Source organism: Podarcis bocagei (genome assembly GCF_964188305.1).
Source record: "Podarcis bocagei genome assembly, chromosome: 7".
Lineage (NCBI taxonomy): Eukaryota > Metazoa > Chordata > Lepidosauria > Squamata > Lacertidae > Podarcis > Podarcis bocagei.
The window spans coordinates 70,481,154-70,499,091 of NC_138132.1; the positions used below are offsets into that span (position 1 = coordinate 70,481,154).

General features: G+C 48.8%; 1 protein-coding gene across 2 annotated transcripts; it reads left to right on the plus strand.

Moving 5' to 3' along the window:
- Positions 1–6,144: 6,144 nt before the first annotated feature.
- CLDN19 (claudin 19) lies at positions 6,145–16,381 on the plus strand. 2 transcript variants are annotated; one of them, XM_081201722.1, is made up of 5 exons: positions 6,145–6,531; positions 10,880–11,044; positions 13,671–13,755; positions 15,462–15,608; positions 15,785–16,381. In XM_081201722.1, exons 1-5 carry the CDS (start codon positions 6,309–6,311, stop codon positions 15,861–15,863), a joined length of 699 nt encoding a protein of 232 aa, XP_081057848.1. In that variant the 5' UTR covers positions 6,145–6,308; the 3' UTR covers positions 15,864–16,381. The 2 variants fall into 2 exon arrangements, with proteins under 2 accessions (XP_081057848.1, XP_081057849.1); XM_081201723.1 differs by having other exon boundaries at positions 6,147–6,531; positions 15,970–16,381.
- Positions 16,382–17,938: the final 1,557 nt, after the last annotated feature.

Genomic DNA, 17,938 nt, shown 5'->3' on the forward strand with positions numbered 1-17,938 from the left:
CAAAGGGGTTTTAATTCTGGAATGGCCTCCAAATCCCTTTCCAGCTCTAAAATTCTATGATTCTGAGTGTCCCCCAGTGGCTTGGGCACTGTATGTAAAACGAAGTAGACAAAAGATTCTGCCTGTAGGCTAAAGCAGACACGACACAAGAGGAAACTAAACAGTGGAGGGAGAAGGAAATGAGATGATGGGCTGGCACAAAATGGGGAAAAGGAGTTCCAAAAAGGGGAACGTTCAGTGAGATGAAGGAAAATGTATGTCCTATGACAGGGCAGTTCAGTCTGCAGCCTTTTTGGCAGCCCTCGGCAACATTCAAGAAAAAAATAATCTTAAAGCCTTAAAATTTTATTTTTTATGTCATGCACTATTAACAAAAGCGCATGCAATCTGTTTATTGAATTTGTTTAACAATTAAATCTTATTAGTTTTGTATTTCAATATGTATTTAATTAAATATATGGTGTATATTAAATGAGTTTAAATACATTACAAACCCTTCAATTTACAGTAGGGACAATTTAATTCGGCACATAGCCTGTAGGTTCTGTGCCAAAATACTCTTGCTGTCCCCTTGGTATGAAAAGCTGGACTGCCCTGTTCTAGGAGGTTTCTTCAAAAGTAGTTTTTAGGTGGAGCGGCGCAGATATTTGAAGGAACGTCATTTCGTAATTAAGGCTCTGTGACATAAAATAAGCAGTTATACGAAACGGGAGGCGGTCTGCAAGATTAGAGACACACAAAGGGACTGTAGAAGCAGACGAAGGGGAGAGAGGCGCTTTCTTAAGGAGAAAAAGGATGTTTCTAGTGAAGAGAAGAAAGGACAATAAACGCAGTGACAGCGAAGAGAGCAGTGGAAAGAACAAGGCCCAATGGGAGCCTGGAGAGGAGGAATGTGATGTCTTTCAGTTAAAGGTAAAGGGACCCCTGACCATTAGGTCCAGTTGTGACCAACTCTGGGGTTGCTGCGCTCATCTCGCTTTATTGGCCGAGGGAGCCGGCGTACAGCTTCCGGGTTATGTGACCAGCATGACTAAGCCACTTCTGGCGAACCAGAGCAGCACACGGAAACGCCGTTTACGTTCCCGCCTATTTATCTACTTGCACTTTGATGTGCTTTTGAACTGCTAGGTTGGCAGGAGCAGGGACTGAGCAACGGGAGCTCACCCCGTCGCAAGGATTCAAACTGCCGACCTTCTGATCGGCAAACCCTAGACTCTGTGGTTTAACCCACAGCACCACCTGCATCCCTTGTCTTTCAGTTACAAAGGGGCTATCGCAGCAAAGCAAATGGTTCACGTGCAAAAGGTCCTGGGTTCGATCTCCCAGGTAAGGCTGGGAGAGTAAACTCGGGAGAGTCACTGCCAAACAACATAGACAACACTGAGCAGTGGTTTTGTTTAACAGAAAGCAGCTTCCTATATAAATCAGCCCTTTATCCAGAAACAGGAGGACCAAAATCTTTAGGTTTAAGGGAAGGACCAGAGGTCAGGGCTAGTGCATCTGCTCTCAAATGCACCTGGCATTCCAGGTAGGGTTGGGAATGCCCCCTGCCTGAAATCCTGAAGAGCTCCTGCCAGTCAGTGCAGACAATAATAAACTAAATAGACCAGCTGTCTGACTCCATAAGGCAGATTATTGTGTACCACATAGGGGGAAAACTGTCCAGGCATCCTCTGTGTACTGACCAGGTGCCAGCTGTGGAGAACACCTGTGAGGCTCCCTCCTATTCCTTTTTGAGGTTCTCTACCTTTAAGCTAAGGGATGTGGGTGGAGCTGTGGGTTAAACCACAGAGCCTAGGACTCGCCAATCAGAAGGTCAGCGGTTCGATTCCCCACTACGGGGTGAGCTCCCGTTGCTCGGTCCCTGCTCCTGCCAACCTAGCACTTTGAAAGCACATCAAAGTGCAAGTAGATAAATAGGTACTGCTCCGGCGGGAAGGTAAATGGCATTTCCGTGCGCTGCTCTGGTTCGCTAGAAGCGGCTTAGTCATGCTGGCCACATGACCCGGAAGCTGTATGCCAGCTCCCTCAGCCAATAAAGCGAGATGAGTGCCGCAACCCCAGAGTTGGCCACGACTGGACCTAATGGTCAGGGGTCCCTTCACCTTTACCTTTAAGCTGGATTTGGACCTCACCGCACTTCAAATATAGAGTAACAGTCCCTCTGCCTTTGACTGTCCTCTGCCCGCTTTGAGCATTGCAAATGAACAAGGGTGTGGGGAGAATCTCTCTCCACTTCCTCCAGGCCAGAGGTTTATCATTCTATAAACCTCATATCATATCTACACTGCCTCCTCGCAGCACATGCGAACACGTCGCACTCTCCTTGCGAAGAAAGAAGGTGAAAGCCAGGTTGCAATGCGTGAGCAGATTGCTAATGAGCGGGGAGAGTTAAATATTTGCAGCTTGGAGGTGGAGGAGAGAGAGGAAGGCAGGCGAGGACCAAGCCCAGAGGCCAACTCTCGGCCAGGGGCCATTTCTCAGCTGTGGGGAAGGGGAATCCGATTGTGGTTCGAGTCTCCACGACAGCTTTTTGGGTGCGTGATGTTTTGGTGGGCCCCCAAAAGTCATAAGCTCACGACTGGGAACGTTGCAAAAAAGGAAAGGAGAAGAATCCAAGTGCTCTAAGGAGATGGGGAGCTTTTGCAGCCCAGGGGCCACATTCCCTTATGGAGAATGGTCTGGGGGCCATTCTATAGCCCTTCCTTTGCAAATTTCCCTGAGTGAAATGGAACTGGGGGGTGGGGATGCACTGAAAAGTTTGGAATGAATCAACGACTGAACGTGCAAGAGCCCCACAAGCGAATCAGAGCATGAACACAAGTGCTCATGGTTGCATAACTGCCCCTGCACACCTATCTGAACGAATGCTCAATAAAGGCTGGATATAAACTAACCTCTGCATAAGCTGTGTGCAAGCAGGTCAGGAAGAATGCACAACAGAACAGTCGATGTGAAACGGGCCCTCAGAAAACCTGCCTCTCCACACCTATTAGCCTATTCTGTGTCAGCTGAAGTTTCCAAGCCATCTGCAACAGCTCAGTCAGTAGAGCATAAGACTCTTAATCTCAAGGTCGTGAGTTTGAGTCTGACCTCGGGCAGAAGAAAATCCTGCATTGACGGGTTGGACTAGATGACCCACGTGGTCCCTTCCAATTCTGCAGTTCTATGATTCTGTGATCTTAGAGGGCAGCCCCACGTTGAGGCTTCTCCAAAAGGCCTTCCTCTTGCACATAAGAACATTAAGAAGAGCCTGGTGGATCTGGCAAATGGCTCCTATAGCCCAGCATCCTGTTCTCACAGTAGCCACCAGATGCCTGGGAGAAACCAGCAAGCAGGACCGGAGCACCAGAGCCCTCTCTGCCTTCTGTGGTTTCAGAAGCACTGTTGCCTCTGACCATGGAGGCAGATTGTGGCCATCATGGCTAGTCGCCATTAATAACCTTTTCCTATTAATTTGTCTGGTCCTCTTTCACAGCCACCCAACTTGCTGGCCATCGCTGCCTCCTTGTGGGAGGCAGTTCCACAGATTAACCGAGCGCTGCACAACAAAGTGCTTTCCTTTATCCCTCCCCGAACCTTCCACTTCATCCGGTGTCTCTTGGAGTTCTGGTGTTAATGAAGAGGGAGGAAAACGTTTTGCTCTTTGCTTTCTCTACTCCATGCATAATTCTACCGACTTCTAAAAATCATGTGTCTTGGTGGAGCGCACCAGCAATTCTCTCAAAGGCAACCCTGCAGAGCAATTTTCCAAACTGCTTTAGGCAGGAATGCGCAGGGCGCGAATTGAGTTCTGGCCTCGGGCCAGGATGCACGCTGGGGGCAGCAGAGGCAGCGTGCACTGAACTGCAAGATATAGTCTGTTTGTGACTGTGGTTTTTGTTTTTTTCAACCAGGATTATTTTTATTTTTTATTTTTTTAAGCATTCTTTCTTTTACACACATACTTGCAGGGTGGGGAGAGTCAGTGTAATCTGCAGGAAGCCAAACACTCCCAACGGTCTCGTGTCAATGAGGTTTTTTGTTTACGGACGGAGCCCACCCGGATTCCAGCCCAAATGCCAAGCGCCCCCCACGTACGGGGCCTAGGCACAAAGCGAGCCTTTGGACAAGGAGAGGGAAAGGTTATGCTCATTAGCATGCAGCTCAGGGCTACTTTACTAGACAAAGGGCAGGAGTTGAAGAAATGAGAGGGAGCAGGTCAAACTTTCCAAATGCCATTGTGTTCGGAGGCCCTGATCCTGCTAAACGAGGCACCTGACGTTGACTGCAATGGTGCCCATGTACCACAGGAGCCAGCTCCCTTCGCCCCCCCCCCAATAAAATATTTGAGAGCCCTGCCCCCCCCCCCCCAGTGCTGGGTTAAACCCTGTGGAGGCCCCATGGCAGTCAAAATCTCAGGAGGCTCCTCACAAGTTATCTCAAAGCTTTGACTCGGTTTGACTAATTTTCTTTCAAGATCAAATCAATATTATTTCAATCTCTTGTTGTGGGGCCCCTCAAAATTGTGGGGTCCATAGGACGGTGCCTACTCTTCCAATTTGATAATCTGGCACTGTCCCTCACCCTCCCCAGTTGGTGGGTAAAAAGGTAAGGTCCAGTCGCGGACGACTCTGTGGTTGCGGCGCTCATCTCATTCTATAGGCCGATGGAGCCGGCATTTGTCCACAGACAGCTTCCGGGTCATGTGGCCAGCATGAATAAACCGCTTCTGGTGAACCAGAGCAGTGCACAGAAACACCGTTTACCTCCCCACTGGAGCGGTACCTATTTATCTACTTGCATTTGACGTGCTTTCAAACTGCTAGGTTGGCAGGAGCAGGGACTGAACGATGGGAGCTCACCCCATCACAGGGATTCAAATGCCAACCTTCTGATCAGCAATCCCTAGGCCAGGGGTCTGCAACCCGCGGCTCCGGAGCCGCATGTGGCTCTTTTACACCTTTGCCGTGGCTCCGGGGCGGATACTAGCGAGGGGAGGAGGCCTCGCATTGTGAGCCCCGACACTCCCCACTGTGGCGGGCGCTGTACTGGCTGTGACGTCGCATGGGGACGGGAAGACATCACCTTCCCGCCCGCTGTCAGATCGCGGCTCCGGAGATATATTTGTTTTAAATGTTGCAATGGTTTTGCGGCTCCCAGTGTTTTTTTTTCCTTTGGAAACGGGTCCAAGTGGCTCTTTTTGTCATAAAGGTTGCAGACCCCTGCCCTAGGCTCTGTGGTTTAGACCACAGCGCCACATTCAAATGGTGTGTGTGTGTGCTGCAACTTGTGATTGATTATGTGATCCCCATGGGTGTAGCCAGGGAAGCAGGAAGGGCAGCTGCCCCTTACCTAAATCAAGTAAAAATATATATATTTAAAAAAAACCTTAGCTAAAATTAGAAATTGTAGAAAGGTTCGGACAGATTTTTCTGAGCACTTGGGGGCAAAATAAAGTCATTTAAAACAACAGTTGTTGAGAAATATCATTCCAAATCTGCTAGACAGAGCAAGGTGATGACAGGTGGGTGTCCTCCCCCCCCCAATTCCTGGCTAAGCCTGTGCTTGCCTGCCCCCCAAATATTTTATTCAAATAGATAACCTTGGCATGCACCAGTTTTTGATGCATATCTGGGGGGGGGGCGGGAGACTTCAGGCATCATTCTATTGTGTGCATGAGAATGTTCGTTACAGCCTGATCCTCTACAAATTTACTCACATCCCTTGGCACCTAGAGCCTGCTGCCTTGGGGCTGGGGGTCCATTCCAACTACAGTGGTACCTCGGGTTAAGAACTTAATTCGTTTCGGAGGTCTGTTCTTAACCTGAAACTGTTCTTAACCTGAAGCACCACTTTAGCTAATGGGGCCTCCCGCTGCCGAAGCACGATTTCTGTTCTCATCCTGAAACAAAGTTCTTACCCGAGGAACTATTTCTGGGTTAGCGGAGTCTGTGGCCCTAAGCATCTGTACCCTGAAGCGTCTGTAACCTGAGGTACCACTGTACCATTCTGAGGTTCTGTGTGATGCCTTTTGCTCATCGCTGCGAAGGGCCCAGCGGTGCTCAGGCTGCCTGGACTCGAGGGCTGGCTCCTCCCGCTCCGGGGCCAGCCTTGCTATGGGGTGGGGGGGGGGGAGAGGACGAGAGCAAGGGAGCGCGGGCGGGCGAGCTCGTCCGCTGCCAGAGCGTGTTCCCTCGCGGGGGCGGCCCCTGGCATCGTCGGCCGCCGCCGCTGCAGTCGCTGCTGCAGATCGCCCCGTCGGAAGAGGCAAGCCCTCTCCTCCTCCTCCTCCTGCCGTCGCTCCCCGTGGTCCTCTCCCTCTCTCCATGGCCAGCGCGGGGCTGCAGCTGGTGGGCTACTTCATGGCCCTGGCCGGTTTGGTGGGCTCCATCTGCTCGTCGGCGCTGCCCCAGTGGAAGCAGAGCTCCTACGCCGGGGACGCCATCATCACCGCCGTCGGGCTGTACGAGGGCCTCTGGATGAGCTGCGCCTCGCAGAGCACCGGGCAGGTCCAGTGCAAGCTCCACGAGTCGTTGCTCTCGCTCGACGGTGCGTCTCACGGGTGCATTGAGGGGGGGCGCACAGGGAGAGCCGGGGCTGCGGCTGCGCCTCGCTGGCGTCCAGCAGACAGCCTGCGGGTGGGTAGGGGAAGCGGGGCTCTCGCCTGACGGGATGTAGCGCAGCCTCCAAGCGTCTGTCACCCGAGGTACCCCCTCTAAATCAAGTACAGTGGTACCTCGGGTGACAGACCCTTCAGGGTACAGACTCCGCTAACCCAGAAATAGTACCTCGGGTTAAGAACTTTGCTTCAGGATGAGAACAGAAATCGCGTGGCGGTGGCAGAGGGAGGCCCCATTAGCTAAAGTGGTTCCTCAGGTTAAGAACAGTTTCAGGTTAAGAACGGACTTCCAGAACGAATTACGTTCTTAACCCGAGGTACCACTGTAAATGAATAAAAGCAACTTACTAAAAGTAGACATTGTAGAAAGATTTGGACAGGTTTTTTTCTGAGCACTTGGGGGGTCAAAAGAAATTTAAAACCACTGTTGTTGAGACATTTGATTCCGAATCTGCTAAAAAGAGGTTGATGACAGGTGGGTGTCCTGCCGCCCCCCCCCCCCCCATAAATCCTGGCTGCGCCCATGGCAGCATCCCCGGATCTGGAACCCCTTTCCACTCAAACGTGCTGCGTGTTTGTGTGTGGTGGGTTTTAGCTACGCAGTGGTGGCGGCTGAGGGTTCTGCTTCTCTCTTCTCCTAAAATAGAAAAGAAAAGATCCCCATCCCACAAAATTGCCTTCGATTGTCTCCAGTGCATTGAATTTTTGATTGTACATTTTTCGGGGCAGAGACCTTGTTATTATTATTTATTTATTTATTAAAGTTCTTACGTTACATTGTCAGACATTGTCATATTACATCACAAAACTTACTATACTGTAATTTTCAACCTGTACGTATACTTTATATACATAAAGAGAAAAGGAAAAGAAAAGAAAGAAAAGAAAGAAAAAGCTATTCCAAACTTATTCCAAAATCGTATATATACCAACACTTTGGACTTGCTCTCTATCCTGTTGTATATTACTTTTTTAATGAAAGAATGTACTCTTATTATTGTATATTTATTTACATTTTATCTAATACATTCCTATATCAATATGTACCCTTGGTCTTGTTCCTCAACTCAGTCTCTCCCCAACGTCAATCAAATGCTTGCATATATAGTGAACCTTTACTGTATTTTTGAACATATATCTATCCCACTTTTCCATAAATTTTTGTTTTGAGTTGCCTCTCAGGCTATTTGTCAGCTGTGCCATTTCAGCAAATTCTTGTAGCTTGGTATGCCAGTCTATAATTGTCGGGGCTCCTTGTGTTCTTGTTAATGTTAAAATGCCACAGAGTTTATATCTCCTCCTCCTCTTCCTCCTCTGCTTTTATTTTTATTACAGTATTAGCTTTCATATTCAAGCTAAACCTTGGCATCATATAAAGGCATTGCGAGTGACCTCTGGTGAGCCTTGTCTCAAGGGAAGGCTCAAGGTGATATTTATTATTGTTTAACATTTAGTGCTATTTCGTATCCACATTGAGCCTTGGCATCATGTAAAGATGCTGGAAGTGACCCCTGGTGAACCTTGCCTCAAAGGAAGCCTCAGAGTGACAGTGGTGGCTGTTTATTATTTGGGGGCTGTCTCTAAGTAAGTGCTACTTGCTGACCCATTGCAATTACCATATTGGCCTGAATATAAGCCGCACCCGAATATAAGCCAGACCTTTAAAATTGGAGAGGGGAAAAGAAATAAAGGGGGAAATACCCAAATATAAGCCGCTCCATTCCTCACTATTCCTGCTGCATATCGTAGGTTGTGAATATAAGCCACACTTTGACTTTTCACGGTCGGAATTTTGGGGAAAAGTGAGGCTTATATTTGGGCCAATGCGGTAATGAACCTAACTTAGCCATGTCTACTAACTTCAGCGGGTTTACTCTTGAGTGGGACTAACTCTGGATACAAACTATTACTATTGATAATTATTATTTTGCAGTATTCAATATCCGGAGGGGGGGGGTGAGTCCCACTGTCATTGCTCTGCGAGAGCACCCCTCCATGCAGTAATGTTGGAGATGCATTGAAGAAAAAAACCAATACAGTGGTACCTCGGCTTAACTACTTAATTCGTTCCGGAGGTCCGTTCTTAACCTGAAACAGTTCTTAACCTGAAGCACCACTTTAGCTAATGGGGCCTCCTGCTGCCGCCGCGCCGCCAGAGTATGATTTCTGTTCTCATCCTGAAGCAAAGTTCTTAACCTGAGGTACTATTTCTGGGTTAGCTGAGTCTGTAACCTGAAGCGTATGTAACCTGAAGTGTATGTAACCCAAGGTACCACTATAAAGAGGAGTAGTGTATGGACTTTCCAGAATAAACCCAACATTAATGCCAGGGCAAGGCTCAGGCCGGGATGTTTCGCTGCTAGAGACAAAGTGGGAAATGCTTTCTCCACTGCTGTGTGCCCGCTGTTGTGTGCCAGCCTGCCAGGTGGGCATGAAGTGGAAAAGGAGGCTGACAGTCATGGTCCACACTCCCTGGCAGCTGGATCTGCGGCTGCTTGTGGCTGTCTGGAGCCTGCCGCCTTGAGGCAACCGCCTCGCTTCGCCTCATGGACGGGCCAGCTTTGACTAATGCAATTTGATTGTGGAAGATCCCCAGGAGGGGGAAAGCTACCAGTCGGTAGGGACGCTAATTCTTCAACAGATCTTTGCTCTGCTACCAGCTCTCTTCTCTAAGTGCTTTGCATGGGCAAAGCAACCCCTAACAGAGCGAAGATCTAAAACACTAACTGTGCACATGTGACATTCTTGCATGGGTGCAGCTGCTTGCTGAGGATTAACTATTATTTATTTATTTATTTAGCTAGCTGGCAGCACACCTGGTGTTGCCCCAGGAATCTAAGAAACATAGACCAAAACCCACTCCTCGCTATCGGGAGCCCATCACGCCAAACTGGAATTAGGAAATCTTCAGAGGCATCCAAATTGGCAGAGTTTGGGCCTGACAGATGGATTCAAAATGGCGCCCATGTGTCAGTGTGTGAGAGTCTGTTATTCTCTGCATCAGAGACCCCTTTCAGAGCTGATGGAGCCTTTGGCCTGTGTGTCAGTGGTTCTGATTCAAGGTGTAGAGCCCGGGTTAAATAGCTCCTCGCCTCTGTGTCAGAGATTTTTCGTAAGTGTTGCATATAACTGTTAAATGAGCCCTTTGCCTATGTGTCAATGGGCGAGAGTCATTGGGTAGAGCGGTAAAGAGCCTTTAGCCAATGTGTCAAAGAGGCCTTTGACAGGTAAGGGAGCACTTTGCTCATACATGAGAGGTTGGAACAAGGCACTCTTAACTGGAAATGAAATGAAATGAAATGCCTTTGTTAAAAATTAGTTCTTGGAAGGGTTGCCATATGTCCTCTTTTTCTAGGCCACATCCTCTTTTTCATGAGTAGAGGTAAAAAGGTAAAGGTAAAGAACCCCTGGACAGTTAAGTCCAGTCAAACGCGACTATGGAGTGCAGTGCTCATCTTGCTTTCAGGCCAGACAGCTTTCCGGGTCATGTGGCCAGCATGACTAAACCGCTTCTAGCACAACTGAACACCATGACGGTAGCCAGAGCGCACAGAAATGCCATTTACCTTCCCGCCAGAGCGGTACCTATTTATCTACTTGCACTGGCGTGCTTTTGAACTGCTAGGTTGGCAGGAGCTGGGACAGAGCCATGGGAGCTCACTTGATCGTGGGGATTCGAACTGCCAACCTTCCGAAAAGCAAGCCCAAGAGGCTCAGTGGTTTAGACTGCAGCGCCACCCGCTGTCTAGAGTCATCATAGTGATCCATAGTTAAAAGTAGAAGTTGGCAAAAAAGTAGAAGTTGGAAAATATGGCAACCCTAAGGGCCATTTTGAAGGGATGCGGGTGGCACTGTGGGTTAAACCACAGAGCCTAGGACTTGCCAATCAGAAGGTCAGAGGTTCGAATCCCCGCGATGGAGTGAGCTCCCGTTGCTCGGTCCCTGCTCCTGCCAACCTAGCAGTTCGAAAGCACGTCAAAGTGCAAGTAGATAAATAGGTACCACTTTGGCGGAAATGTAAACAGCATTTCCATGCACTGCTCTGGTTTGCCAGAAGCGGCTTAGTCATGCTGGCCACAGGACCCGCAAACTGTACGCCGGCTCCCTCAGCCAATAATGCGAGATGAGCGCTGCAACCCCAGAGTCGGCCACGACTGGACCTAACGGTCAGGGGTCCCTTTACCTTTATGGGCCATTTTAAGCAACTTAACCCTGCAATTCCAGCTGCCTCTTTCCCCCCTTGGACACCCCAAAGACAGGCACTTTCTTGTTTTCCAGTTCATATCCAGACTTCCCGGGCACTCATGGTGGTCTCCATCCTCCTGGGTTTCGTGGGGGCTGTTGTCAGCGTGATCGGAATGAAATGCACCAAAGTTGGAGACGAGAATCCCGTGGTGAAAAGCTGGATCGCTGTGTTGGGGGGTGTCTTCTTCCTACTAGCAGGTAAGTAAGCTGAAGGCTAATATATACCCTGTGGGCCTTGTCCCAGCCTGGATGCCAAATGGGGCCCTCTGGGCATCTCCCTCTAACCTGGGGACTCTCCCTGGTCCCTTGCCTGCTCTATTTGTACTCTTCTTGGGTGTTGTTGTCTGGCTGGGTTGTGTCCTCAAACTCTGAGAATCCCTCTTGCTTGCCTGGATGGAGGACAGACAAACAGGGAGAAATGTAAAGTATTGCACTTGGGCAAAAAAAATGAGAGGCACAAATACAAGATGGGTGACACCTGGCTTGAGAGCAGTACATGTGAAAAGGATCTAGGAGTCTTGGTTGACCACAAACTTGACATGAGCCAACAGTGTGACACGGCAGCTAAAAAAGCCAATGCAATTCTGGGCTGCATCAATAGGAGTATAGCTTCTAGATCAAGGGAAGTAATAGTGCCACTGTATTCTGCTCTGGTCAGACCTCACCTGGAGTACTGTGTCCAGTTCTGGGCACCACAGTTCAAGAAGGACACTGACAAACTGGAACGTGTCCAGAGGAGGGCAACCAAAATGGTCAAAGGCCTGGAAACGATGCCTTATGAGGAACGGCTAAGGGAGCTGGGCATGTTTAGCCAGGAGAAGAGGAGGTTAAGGGGTGATATGATAGCCATGTTCAAATATATAAAAGGATGTCATATAGAGGAGGGAGAAAGGTTGTTTTCTGCTGCTCCAGAGAAGCGGACACGGAGCAATGGATCCAAACTACAAGAAAGAAGATTCCACCTAAACATTAGGAAGAACTTCCTGACAGTAAGAGCTGTTCGACAGTGGAATTTGCTGCCAAGGAGTGTGGTGGAGTCTCCTTCTTTGGAGGTCTTTAAGCAGAGGCTTGACAACCATATGTCAGGAGTGCTCTGATGGTGTTTCCTGCTTGGCAGGGGGTTGGACTCGATGGCCCTTGTGGTCTATTCCAACTCTATGATTCTATGATTCTATGTGTGTGTATGGCAGCACATGGAAACTGGACTGTGCTGCAGATCTGGAGGCTGATTGGCTGCCACTGCTGAGTGTCTTCTCCATGCTGCTGCTCCTGCAGTGTTCAAGGCCAGACTATGTTTCCGGGCATCTTCCACCTGTCTGCTCTGCTTCTCCTGTCATTCTTCCTGTTAATCAATAGCAACAGATTCCAAGGCGGGATGCAGAGGGGGTAGGTGACCAGAAGTCCAATGGTCAGCCAGGGTATCTGAATCCTGGGGGCAAGGCCCTTGAGGCTGGCAGGTGGGGGAGCCAGTGGGTGGCTGCTGCAGTGTGCTCTTGCTGTCCCCCACGGATTCTCTGGGCTGCCTATCTGCCACCACTCACAACACAGGAGTGGACAGTGACACCTGTTGGTGGCCAAGTGAACTGCAGCCTGGCGACAGTCTTGCATTGCCATTATACAGTAAGACGAGAGTAATATGTATTGCTCCCCTCACTTTTGCTTCTGGCCTGCTGCCCACCACTGGCATATAGCCCCCAAAAGGTTGCTCAGAAGGTGCTTGAAAATACACTCCACCCTTGCTTTATTCGGTGGACTCAAAGCAGCTCATAACAAATACAACTTTGTGGAAACAAGTTAACGAGGTGCATTATTCCTCAATGAGAGGGTTATTGGGTGCACCTGTTCTGGGCACATCCTGGTTTGGAGCATGAAATGCATATCAAAGTTCTTGTTATACTGGTGCTTAAATGATGATTTGGGGAACACAAACATGTGTTCAAGATAGTAAAGGAAAAAGCTAGATATATCAGCTTGCTCCGAGGCTTAGTAAGGGCAGTAGTCAGGCAACATAACAGTTTCTCCTTGGGCCTATGCCTGCAGATAAGCCTTATGAAGTACATTGACCACTGAATATTGGGGGAATTGGAGACATGTGACACAAGACAGAAGCAGCCATAGGACATATAGGACTGCAGGGCCCATTCTTATTGGCTCTGCTAAGAGACCATCTCTGTTTGGCTGCTCCTCCCCTCAAACATTTTCCATTCAAGCTGTTCATTTACTACTTTTAAGAACGGGTTCTTGGGCTTGCTTGTATTTCTCCTCCGCCCCGCCCCCCCCCCATTTATAACACAATGCATGGCATGGAGAAAGCAGACAGAGAAAAGCTTTTCTCCCTCTCTCACAAAATTAGAACATCGCATAAAGCTGAATGTTGGGAGAGTCAAGACAGATAAAAGGAAGTCCTTCTTCACGCAGCCCCTAGTTGAACTATGGGAACTCACTCCTGCAGGAGACAGTGAAAGCCACCAACTTAAATGGCTTTAAAAGAGGACTGGACAAATTCAAGGGAAGAGAGGGCTCTCAGTGTGGCTACTTGCCACATCATCTATGTTCTACCTCCACTGTCAGAGATATTACGCCTCCTAATACCAGCTCCTGGGAATCGCAAGTGGGGAGAGTGCTGTTGCACCCATGTCTAGCTTGCGATCTTCCCACGGGCATGTGGTCAGAGACTGAGAGAATGCTGGACTAGGTGGGTCCCTCGTCTGATTCAGCAGAATGTTCTCATGATGAGTCCCAATCCTGGAACATGAGTGTAACGTGTAGTTTGGCCCCCAATTCCTATCAACTGGCTCATTTGTGTTGTCTTCTCTGTTCCCAGGTCTGTGCACTATGACGGCTGTTTCATGGTACGCGGCACGGGTGACGTACGAGTTTTTCAATCCCAGCACGCCGGTTAACGCCAGGTGAGAGCAGGGCCTGCGCCAAGCCAGAGTGTGCTTTCTTACACCTCTTGTCAAGCCAGAAATCACAGCAGCGGATGTGTGCCTTTCAAAACCCAGAGAGATTGCCCCAGTTGTGTACAGCACCCCCCCTCGATCACAGGTGGGGAACGTTTTTCAGTCCAAGGGCCACATTGCCTTCTGGGCAACCTTCTGAGGGCCACATGCCAGCTGTGGGAGACAGTAGAGAAAAGGGATGAATGTAAATGTTACCTTTGCACACCAGGCTAATTTCGATACACACTCACAAACCCATCTCTATGGGGCCAGCAACATGCCCTCACTGTCTGAGATCTTGCTGGAAATCAGCTTTGCACCAGAGCAACACAGCACGTTAACCCACTATAATGGTGCAAACACAAGTTCTGATATGCACTTCAATCCCTCCCATAAATTCCTGAAACAGGAAGCTGATTGTCACACCATGTAGCTCAGTATTGTCTACAGAGACTGTCAGCAGCTCTCCAGGGTTCCAGACTAGGGTTGCCTAGCATGCAAAGCAGGTGTTCTGTTGTTCTGCCACTCCACTGTGGCCGTTTATTTTTTGCCATCTTGAGGCAACTGAGTTTGCATGTCAAAGCCCCAAGCCAACCCCAGGAGAATGAAGACAGAATTTAGGTTAATGTTAATGGGCAAAATTTAGGCCACAACTTCATTGATTACAGAATGTGAGCAGTATTGGCTTAGGCATTGGCATCAACAGACTATATCTGCCTGCCCGCCTTGCAGGGAGTCTGGTAAGGGTTAACCACCAGTAGGGGAAGCCCCGCCAATGTGGATTGACTCAAGCATCCCCTGGGTTCTCACTGGGGTCATGGCATGGCCCTAGCCCCTCCCTGGGCTTCGGACAAGATCCACACCCCTGGATTCCTTTAACACAGGGATCAGCAAACTTTTTCAGCAGGCGGCCAATCCACTGTTCCTCAGACCCTGTGGGGAACTGGACTATATTTTGAAAAAAAATAATCAGTGAATTCCTATGCCCCACAAATAACCCAGAGATGCATTTTAAATAAAAGACACATTCTACCCATGCAAAAACACGCTGATTCCCAGACTGTCCACGAGCCAAATTTAGAAGGCAATTGGGCCGGATCCGGCCCCCAGGCCTTAGTTTGCCTACCCATGCTTTAACGGAATACCCTTGAGCACGGAGGGGCAGGTGATGGCCGCACCTCCCCTCCCTCCCACATTGCTATTCCAGTGTCTAACCGCCTAACCTTACAAAGTTGTGACGATTGCTACAAGGTAGGCAAAAACCAAATGGCCAGTGCCAATTTGCCAAGTGGAAAAAGTCCTACCAGGCCCCTCAACGGCGACCAACCGAAGTCCATAGCAAGGCCAATGATGCAACCTGAACAAAGGGTGGGAGGGTGGGAGATCCACGGCGTGAAGCTGAAAAGGGGCGATTCAGCATCGCGCCATGGTTTAAATTGACCCCGGCCATGCCCCCCAAGCCGCCTGATTGGCCACTTGGCTAACTGGCGTGGCCGGGCCACCCCAGCATAAGGCGGGACACAGTCTCGCACCCCATGCTGAGGGGGGAGGCTTGGCGGCTCACCCAGAATGCATCCCTGCAAAGAGGTGGAGCTGATTTATCAGGATGCACACCTCGACATGTCTGCTGTTATAATCTACACTCTTTTCTTCTTCTTCTTTTTTGGCCTTAGGTATGAATTTGGACCTGCTCTCTTTGTGGGGTGGTCAGCAGGCAGCCTGACCATGCTGGGCGGAGCCTTCCTGTCCTGCTCCTGCCCCAAACCGGAAGAGAGAGGGCAGCAGTACTACCGGCAGTCGCAGCCTTCCACGGCTAGAGAGTACGTCTGAATCCCAAGGGAAGAAAGAGTGGAGACAAGTGACGGGTGGTTCCTTTACATGTCTGTGGAATAGAGAGGGCCAAGTGGCCTCTTGCAGCTCCAAGCAGGCTAGAAAGTTCAGAGGCACAATATCTCAGGGGTTGTTGTTATTATTGTTATTTTTGGTTCCTTCTCAGATTCATGCACAAGAAGGGATTTGGAACGTCTTCCCCACCCACAGCTCTGCAAAATGGCATCACAGATGGGCCCGTGTGAGCGGTGGGAAGGGAGTCCCAACCTCGTGATATGTTTTCCACCCACCTGTTGTGTATCTGCGGGCTTGAAACTAACAGCCCTCTTTTTATTTCCCCTTCATTTTCAGGCCCCCTGTAAAAAGGGGAGATCAGTCCGTGTAATGTCTTCGGGGGGAAGAGAGAGACATGGTTCTGGGCCTGAGCTTTTCAATCCAAGAGACCAAAGTGACTATAGCAAGGACATTTAAAAAAAACACAAAAAAACCACAAAGCAGACACCCCACTGTGTTTCCCCAAGACCCCTTTTCCTTATTGGGAGAGAGAAAAATGAAAAACCAGAACTGCATCTTTGAAAATGAAAGTTGCTCGTTTTCGAAATGTAAAAAGGTCGCATTAACTTTTCTCCATGGTACCGTTTATACTGCTTGACAATGTGGTTCTACCTTTTCAACAACAACAACAACAAAATATATAAATGTTTCTAATAGTTTGTACTAAACATTTGTCTTATTAAAATATTTTTATTGCCAGCTTTCTAAAGTTTGTTGTATCCCTCCTCAGATTCTGGGGTACCTTATATGTGCTGAACTGAATGGTCCAGCAAGTTCACTACCCATCACATTTTGGGGGGAGGGGGGTAGTAAAGAAACTTATATACTCAGCCAGGCTAGCTCAATATTCTCTGCATTGAGGGCTTCACGTAAGGGACTTCCCAGACCTACCTGGAGTTGCTGGGGATTGAACACACGACCTTTTGCATGCAAAGCAGGTGTGGACTGAACAGTGTTTTTAAAGTCCCACACATTGCAGCAGAACTGAAGCAGAGGAATTAGGCTAGCTTTCCCCTTCTTACTCTGCTTAACAAAGAAATCAGAGAACAGAATGGAAAGCAAGTTTAAAATATGGTTTACTTACTCAATAGTCTTGTGCTGGTTCTCAGTTATAGCAGCAGTAAACACTATGCAGGTAAAATACTTATATTTACAGTAAAAAAACAGTCTCCAGCCCATAGCTGTCAACTTTCAGATTTGAAAATAAGGGATCAGCAGCCTCAAAAATAAGGGATCAATAGCCTCACCTGTCCCGGGGACGGTCTACAGGATATCTAACAATTCAGGATAGCAGCGGGAAGCAGCAGGAAACGGCGCTGGAATAAGGGAATTTCCCGCAAAAAAGGGAAAAGTTGACAGCTATACTCCAGCCTGGGAATGGAGTGAGCACAGGGCATGGGTCTGCGCTCATGGCTGTTTGAAGAGAGAGAAAGAAGGGGAAGGAAACAGGAAATTACATATGTTCCTTCCCTCCCCGGAGAGGAGGGGAAATGACATCACACAGAGCCCCCTCTACCAATCACATTTTCTATGGCCTGAGTCTCTGCCTATCAGTAATACAGCTCTGTGGTTGCCCTTAAACTAAGGTTGCCAGATGTCCCCATTTCCCGGGGACAGTCCCTGGATTTACAAATCAGTCCCCATACAAAATCCATTGAAGTTGAAAAGTGTCCCCGGATTCATTGAAAAAAATCTGGTAACCTTACCTTAAACTTGCTGAATGTCAAGGATGCGCATTGCTGGATTTGTCTGCAATCTCCCACACTAAGGTGGATCACGACAGCCACACTACCACGATGCAAATATAAGGTAACAAATTAAGGTATGGGACGCCAAATGCATGTTTGGGTGAAAGGTGGGTCTCAGGTTGGGAAAAGTTGAAGACTGCTTTCTTTAAAACATAATAGGCTGTGAATGCACCATACATTTAAAGCACATCCCAGCCACCACTTAAGCTGTGTCCACTTTGTGCCTTTAAAGCAGCCCATTCTTTCTCTCAAAGAATTCTGGGAATTGCAGTTTGTTAAGGCTTGCTGGGAATTGTAACTCTGTGAGGGTTGAACTAAAGGTAAAGGTAAAGGGACCCCTGACTGTTAGGTCCAGTCGCGGACGACTCTGGGGTTGCGGCGCTCATCTCGCTTTACTGGCCTAGGGAGCCGGCGTACAGCTTCCGGGTCATGTGGCCAGCATAACTAAGCCGCTTCTGGCGAACCAGAGCAGCGCACAGAAACACCATTTACCTTCCCGCCAGAGTGGTACCTACTTA

Bases quoted from the DNA above. Each gene is read 5' to 3' on its own strand.
- CLDN19 (XM_081201722.1), top strand. From the start codon at position 6,309: ATGGCCAGCGCGGGGCTGCAGCTGGTGGGCTACTTCATGGCCCTGGCC. The intron at 6,532-10,879 runs GTGCGTCTCACG...CTTGTTTTCCAG, and splicing joins GTCGTTGCTCTCGCTCGACG to TTCATATCCAGACTTCCCGG. The intron at 13,756-15,461 runs GTGAGAGCAGGG...TTTTGGCCTTAG, and splicing joins AGCACGCCGGTTAACGCCAG to GTATGAATTTGGACCTGCTC.